Source organism: Galeopterus variegatus, unplaced genomic scaffold, assembly GCF_000696425.1.
Source record: "Galeopterus variegatus unplaced genomic scaffold, G_variegatus-3.0.2 Scaffold305, whole genome shotgun sequence".
NCBI lineage: Eukaryota > Metazoa > Chordata > Mammalia > Dermoptera > Cynocephalidae > Galeopterus > Galeopterus variegatus.
In genome coordinates this window covers 184,645-192,466 of record NW_007726416.1, presented here as the reverse complement: position 1 = coordinate 192,466, position 7,822 = coordinate 184,645, and the positions used below count along the sequence as shown (strand labels likewise).

At 44.2% G+C, this 7,822-nt stretch overlaps 1 protein-coding gene across 1 annotated transcript in view; it reads left to right on the top strand.

The window, feature by feature from the left end:
• The first annotated feature begins 111 nt into the window (after positions 1-111).
• RRAGD (Ras-related GTP binding D) overlaps positions 112-7,822 on the top strand; it is a 41,227-nt gene continuing 33,516 nt past the window's right edge. Inside the window, exon 1 of the mRNA XM_008567213.1 lies at positions 112-465. Coding sequence (XP_008565435.1) covers positions 321-465 — 145 coding nt within the window. The 5' untranslated portion in view covers positions 112-320. The remainder of the gene's footprint in view (positions 466-7,822) is intronic.

The following is a 7,822-nucleotide window of genomic DNA, read 5'->3' as shown; positions in this document are numbered from 1 at the left end:
CTCCATACTGTTTTCCACAATGGCTGTGCTAATTTAAAATCTCACCAACAATGTAGAAGAAATATCACATGTTCTCACTCATAACTGATTGCTAGGAAGAAAGGGAGGTCGGGGGGAGGGGGCTCGGGGCGCGCTGGGAACCGCGGGACCCGGACCTGGGCGCCGCCCGCCGCGGGGGACGCGCAGCCCCCGCCTCCGCCTGCTCCCGCGAAGCTCCAGACAAAACCCCAATTCAGGAATAGGTTGCGGACGGCCCGCGAGGAGGCTTGGCCCTCACCCGGGACCCCCGCCGCACCCGGGACGGCTGGCCGGTGGGCGCGATGAGCCAGGTGCTGGGGAAGCCGCAGCCGCAGGACGAGGACGACGAGGAGGAGGAGGAGGAGGATGAGCTGGTGGGGCTAGCGGACTACGGGGACGGGCCCGATTCCTCGGACGCCGACCCGGACAGCGGGACGGAGGAGGGAGGTGAGTGCCCGGCCCCGCGTGTCCTCAGCTCGCGCGCCTTCCCTCGGTGTCTTCCCGCCCCGGGCTGGGCCAGGCGCGCGGGCCGCCGCTGTGCAGGGGATCCGGGGGAGCAGAGTTGAGGGGTGGGGGTGGGGAGGGGAGCCAGAGGAGCGACCTCGAGCTGCAAAATGGGGGAGGCTGGTGCTTGCGGCTGAGGGTGAACCGGGAACGGTGCGGAAGGAGGAGGGAGGAAGCGTCTGGGCAGGAAGAACGCGCTCCTGGCCCCTTTCAGGGCCGGTGCCTCCCCCAACCCTTACCCCCTGCTCTCCGCCGAGTCTGGGGGTTGGGAAGAGGAGAGGACCGCCGGCGCGCCTTGGGACCTCTCCCTGAACGCTGCTGTGGTCAGATGTCGTGGCTAAAAAAAGGCAGGCAGCGGCAGCGTGACTGGCAGGGTCCACGGCAGCTGCGGGTGTCAGTCTTACCCCGCGTCGCCGCAGGAGGGGTCCTGGGGCCAGCCAGGTCTGCGGCGTGAGGGCACCGGCTGGGCGGCCGGGCGATGCGCGCCCAGGTGAAATGGGAGTCGCCGAGTGGCCGCGGGTTTCCAGGGATCCAGGCAAATACGGTTGTGAGGACACCTTATCTGCGCTCAGTGTCACCACCTGGGCATGGCAGTGCCTGCCTGGGAGTGAGCGCCGGTGGGGGTGGGGTGGGGGGAATTCTTTGCCACTGAGAAGCAAACTGTTTCCTGTTCAAGAATCGGGATTTGGCAGTCGTTCAGCCTAGGGGGCTTCCTGCATTATATCCTTAAGGCCTAAGGAAGTGGAAAGCTTTTTCGGATTCCAGAAAGGTTGATCTTTTTTTTCTCAAAAGTGAGCAAAAGGTCCTTTATTGTAAGGTCACTTGAAAAGGTCAATAGAATACGGCTGTTAAACGTAATATTCTCGATGAAGTTGCATGCATCCCAGAGAAAGAACTAAGTTCTTTGATGGTTCACGTTGAAGAAATTGTGTAAGGGATAAAAGTACCTCTGACTGTTGATTTTTAAGAACTTTTATTGAGAATTCACCGAACTTATTTTAAGTTCCTTATACAAAGCCTTTCTCCCAGGACAGTTTTCATTATTCTACATCTGGTACGAGCTACTTTCAATAAATAAGAAAGGGAATAAAGTTAACCAAGCCTTGTGCCTAGTAGATGAGAAAGCAGCTTTCCAAGTCACCCTTTTTCATTGTGTCTTTTCTCCTGGGAGGATTTGTGCTAATTCCCAGTTTACTTAAACTGATGTGTGCACCTGTGCACCATTCTCTTCTGCGCTGCCTGTAATTGGTCCCACAGCTGAACACGCTGCCACATTTTTGTAGAAAAAGGCTTTCAGCATTTTTATTGGAGTCTCTAGGGCTACCTTCCATAATTAAATTGTTCAGTCACTTCATTATTATTCAAATTGCATTTGTTAGCACCTCCCGGATTCTTAGGAGACCCCAGAGTAGTGCAGAAGGGGAATGTATTTGCAAGGTACTTGAAATTGCAGATGCACAATAGGGTGCATGTGTGATACTCGTTAAAAAAAGAAAAGAAAAGGTGAAAAAGGAGCCATATCCGGGAGGAAAAGCTTTGTAATTTGTTATCATCCTGGAGCCAGAGAGATTACAGGAAAAGCACAGGACCTGTTTATTTATCGGGAATGTATTTGCAAGGTACTTGAAATTGCAGATGCACAATAGGGTGCATGTGTGATACTCATTAAAAAAAGAAAAGAAAAGGTGAAAAAGGAACCATATCCGGGAGGAAAAGCCTTGTAATTTGTTATCATCCTGGAGCCAGAGAGATTACAGGAAAAGCACAGGACCTGTTTATTTATCCTGAAGTTCTTTAAGGAGGCACTTTTAAAATTTGATTTGGGGATTTGAAGTTGATGTGAAATTAAAGCCCTGCCTGAGGAGTGGGATTCCCTGAACAAGCGGCTTCCCCATAGCCCAGACTTGGAGGCCCCCCTCTGCAAACCTGCCTGTAACTGGTGCTTTTGATGGCTTCAGTAATGAAATCATCCTGCATGAGTTCTTGGGATCAGCCTGGAATCTTGCTATAAAAGGATTAAGTATGTTTATGTAGTGAGAAGAGCAACACATCAATATTTCCTCCAGCAAACATTATTTAAGCCTGGCCTCTCTACTTGGGCCTACTGTGGGATAGGTGGTCTGCTTCTCAAAAGACTCCCTCTGTTACCTTTTGGCCTATTCTTTCCAGGTTGCCCTAGCATTGACTTGGGAGATGGGGCCTTGATGCAGAATCTCTATCAGAACATTTGCTCCCTATAGTAGCAGATAGACTTCTCAGTTGACAGTTCCAGCAGGGACTGTCCCCCGACGACTCTCATGCCAACTTATACCATCCTGGGGAGTCGGGAAGGGAGAGGGGGGAGTGATCAGTTGTGACTTTCCTTCCTGTGTCCTTCAGAAGGCTGGTTCACATGTTGCCTTATAATCCTGTTTTATTTTTGGTAAAGTTTACTTTTACCTACTTTCAAGCTTAAATAGAATGTGAAGAAAAGGACTTACTTATTTTGAGAAAAGATGGATACAGTGCACTTTGAACCATGAGCAAAGCATTTCTCTAATGAACTCTCCTCCTTCCCCTTCCCAATGAACTTGGTTTAGTGCTTGCACTTAGTGGAGACCTGGGGCTTTTTCCATGAAGTTCAGAAATCTACCTGGCAGGTCGGATGCTGGGGGTGGGACTCACTAGCATTGCCATTTAAGTTGCAAGGCAATTGGTCAGGAGCTGTGCAAGAGAATGTGGACCGAAGGTGGATAGTGCAATTTTCATTTCCCTCAGTCTATAAGACTTACAAAAATTATACTTATTTTTAAGCCACATACCTGGTAAGTTTTACCACATTGTGCGGTTTGAAAATGTAGTGCAGCTAAGGTGAGACAAATTGAGCCTCTCTTCTGACTTCCACTCCATATTTTATTGATGAACAGCACGAGTGTTCTCAGGCACTTTAGTTCTGTGAAGGACAAATTTTGGCACCTCTCAACTCTCCTTTCTTGGTAGTTAATCACAGAAAAGTTGAGTCTCACTCTCAACCCCCAGTCTCCAGGTAAAACTCCAGAGAGGCAATGGCAATTGTAATGGCAATGATTAATCCATTATAAACAATTGCACCAATAGTAATGGTTATTTTTAGACACATGGATTTTAAATTTTTAGTAAATTACTGTGTTTTAAAAACTGTAATAACAAGGAAAGCAATTAAAAGGTCATATTTAATCAGAAAGTGAAATTGGTTTTCCCTCAAAGTCCCTCCCAATTTTTAGGGGGAACTTGACTACGATAGCTGCTTACTCACAATCCAGCTAAATGTAATCTTTGTTTTCAAAGGAGCCTGTGCACACCCTTAAGGTCTAAGGATGTGACAGTTTAAGTGATTACAGGAGGCAGGAAAGATCCAGAGTCAGCAGCCAGGGTCTCTGAAGAGTGTAGATGCAGTGAATCCAACAATTCGCATTTATTAATCATTACTATCAGCTTTTTTTTCCCTTAATGTAATTTTAAAATTATTAGTGAATTTATCTTCTCATTGTTCCTTGAGAGTAAATAGAGATAACTATTTTCCCGAAACTGAAACTATGGCTCAGAGATGCCAGGAGAGTTTTCTGTGGCCAGATGATGAGCTAGAGGTGAGCAAGGTTTATTTCTTTGTTCGTTTTGTTTGTTTTTAGTAGCCGGCCTTTAATGGGGATCCTAACCCTTGACCTTGGTATTGTAAGGTGACATTCTAACCAACTGAGCTAACTGGCTAGCCCAAGAGGTGAGCAAGCTGTAGAAAAGAGTCAAGCGTGTGGAAATTTAAACCCCTTGCCTTGTGATTCTGCCTTGTCCAAAAAGAGCTGGGTTGACTACAGCCCTGGCCATAGCATGTCTCTTGGATTTCGTTCTGGCCCTGGAAATACAGAAGAGTTAGAATAGATGGAACTACAGAGTAATTAAAAATGATATGACCAAAGTCACACCTTAGGCAGGTGCTTGTTCAAATACCTATATTAAGGGAGCATATTTTTATATCAGATATTCTATAAACATATTTCAGTATTTCAGGGTATCTTAGAATCTTCTCTACTTTTAATTAGAAATCTCTCCCATTTTAATACGAGTGTGCTTCAAAAAGTTCGTGGGAAAAAAGAATTGAAAAATAATACTACTGGCCAGCCACCGCCTCAATTGAAAAAAAAGGGAAAATAATATGAATCCTTCCACGAACTTTTTGAAGACCCCTGTCATTAAAACAGATATAGGGCAGTCTAGTGGAAATAAGAGGCAGAAACAGCAATTTCTGGAGTTCTGGATAAGAGACGTGGCTCTGAGTTTGAAAGATCATCTTTGCCTTTTAGCAATAAGTATGTGTCTGCCCCCGAGTTTACCCTCTGCTTTAGCTTCATTCATGCTTCCCACACCCCATAGAGCTGTTGGTGACAATTTCACTTCCTACCACAGCCACCTCTTTCCTGCTCCTTTTTCCTACTTTCTTCCCTACCTCCTTTATTCTTTTTGTATGCTTTACCTTTTTTTTTTCCCTTAAACTTTTTTATACACCCTCCTCAGCCAAAGCCTTAGAGCTCTCTTGTGACAGTGGCTTTTCCTGGTTCAGCTGTGACACTCAAGACAAATAAGTTTTTCACTCCTGGCCTAAAGTATCCAGGGAGCTGGTCTACTTTCTCCTCTTGAGGACCTCTGAGAAAGAGCCCAGCTCAGTTTTTCAGTGTGTTAAATGGAGGACTACATAAAGCCATCCTTCATTTTTGTTTTCTTGCAGGAGCATTGGTAAATTAGAACACATCAGAAATGTTATTGAATGCATATTTAAAGAAACATTTGTATATAATGTCATGATTTGGTTTACCGTGCTAGTGTGATTTGAGGATTTCATAGAGAAAGATTTGGTTTTCATGTGTAAATAAATCACCTTCAAAACCCTCATGCCTTTGAAAATGTACATTCTGTTTGCATTTAATTCTCCTTACTAAGTAGTTAATCAAATGGACAGTGAATCTTCATAATTTTTGCATATTCTGTTATTAGTAGTACTATTATTATGCATATGATTCATTCCCACTTGGGTTGGAATTTCTTGTTGAACTCCTTGGTCTTGAATGTGTATGTGGTTCCATTGATCAGCCCATGCTCCAGAAATTTAAAGGAGCCACAGATAACGTAGCAAATAGAAACAAACCAGAGGCCTCCTCCTAAAACCATAAGTATGTAAGACCCTTAAGCCTTTGTTGACCCCACAGAATCCTAATAGCAAAATAGCAAAGAAATTCTAACTTGCCTTTGTTTTGTGAGCCTCTCACTGCATTCACATTCCACAAAAGACCCTCTCACTGCCTAGGCTTGGGGTGGGAAAAAAAAGAAAAAAAGAAGGGGTGGGTGTGTGTGTGGGTGTGTGCACACGCATCTGTGTTTACACGCTGTTAGAGACTGACATGAGGAAGTTAAGACTCATGGGCTAGGGGACATGCAGGTTTCACACAGCTAGTAAATGGCAGAGCTGGGACGTGGAACCTCAGTCTAGCATTAACCCAGTACTTTTTAAACCAATTCCACTTGCCATCACTTTGCCACCGTATTATCCTAATTTTTTCATTAAATCTTTGTTTTATTTTCCTGTTCCAGGCCTGTTCAAAGGTGTTACCTTTCAGAGAACTTGCCTTAATTACAATAGCTCTCAATTGTATAATACATTGGGTTTTATGGAGTACACCTCATAAGATGTCTCAGTTTCCCCGGAGAGACCTCTGGATCTCAGGAAGGTAGTGCCAATCCTGTTAAGAGCTGTGTAAGGAGGTGCACATTGGCCTTCAATTCCCATTTTTCTGATTTCTGGTTCCTTCTTTGTTGTAAGCATTCCCAGCCCACAGATCAGCCAGGTGTGGTCCCCAGGCAGCCCTGTGTGCAAGGCACTAATCCATTTCTTTCTCTCTCCTTTCCTTCTCTGTTTACAAGGCCTGTTCGTTTTTTTGACAGGGCTCTGCTGATTACTGGATAATTCCAGATTTAGTAATCAGCCTGCAGGTGTTACAGACTAATAATGGCTCAGTTAGGTGACCACTCTTCATAATGCTGTTCCTTGAGTGGTTAAGCTTCTCTGGGGTCTTCAGCAGTCTATTTCTAAAGCTGGACTGTTTGGGAAATTAGGGTACTAGCAGAATCAAGTTGGGGATAGGTAAGGTATATTCAGTGTCCCTGACCACAGTAGATGAACTTTACCTAGGCATAAAGCTGATCCTCTTGACATCCAGTTCCAAGTTCTGATCTGGACCAAAGTCAGATGTGAAGTTTCTTTTTAAAGCTTCAGTTAATTTATCTTTGAATTCTGCTCAGTCACTTTTATTTAATCGTCACAACAAATGTCTATTCAGTGTTTATTATGGCAAGAACGGAGGCCTCAGGTTGTTTTTTGCAACACTTTTAATTTTATTAAAATTAACTGTTTTATTTATTTAATTTAATTTATTAATTTAATTTATTTACTTAATTTTATTAAAATTAACTACAAACTGTTTGCAAAATGGTGTTTTTGTGTTCTATACTTTGTGATACACAGGCCATTGGACTGAAAGTTTAAACTAAAAGAAAAAAAGTCCCCTTTAGAATATATTATTATTAAAATTTTACAGACAGGCAAAAATTGTTACCAATGCCTACTCCCTGTTCAGATGGCAACCTTTTTCATTCTTCAGATGTATGTGTAATAACCTATATCGGGAAATTGATGTTTCCTAAATATGGAGAAATAAAGAACAATTAAAATCAGAAAATCTATCATCATCCATGGCCCAAAATATGCATGTATAATATATCTCCAGGTAAGACCTGCTTTATTGCCTTATATAATATTCCACAAACATAAAGTTTCTCAATACCTATATGTACCAAGAGTATCTTCTTATTGGTTCATTTATCCTATTTGCCTCTTGACAATTTTTTAAACATTTTATTGTGACAAGAGCCCCTAGAATGAGATAATAAGAAATTTTTAAGCGTAGAATACATTATTGCTGGGCCTGCCCGGTGGTGCACTGGATAAGTGCGCCGCTTGGGAAGCGCGGCGGCGCTCCCGCCCGAGGGTTCGGATCCCACATACAGACCGGTTCCCGCTCACTGGCTGAGCGAGGCGCGGGAGCAACACCGAGGGTTGCAATCCCGTTGCCGGTCCCCGGTCTGGTACGGGGGCGACACTGAGGGTTGCGATCCGTTGCCGGACACGGAAAAAAACAAAAAAAAAAAAAAAAAAAAAAAAAAAAGAATACATTATTGCTGACTATGCATGCAGTGTGGTATGGCAGCAGATCTCTAGAGCTTACTCATCTTCCTT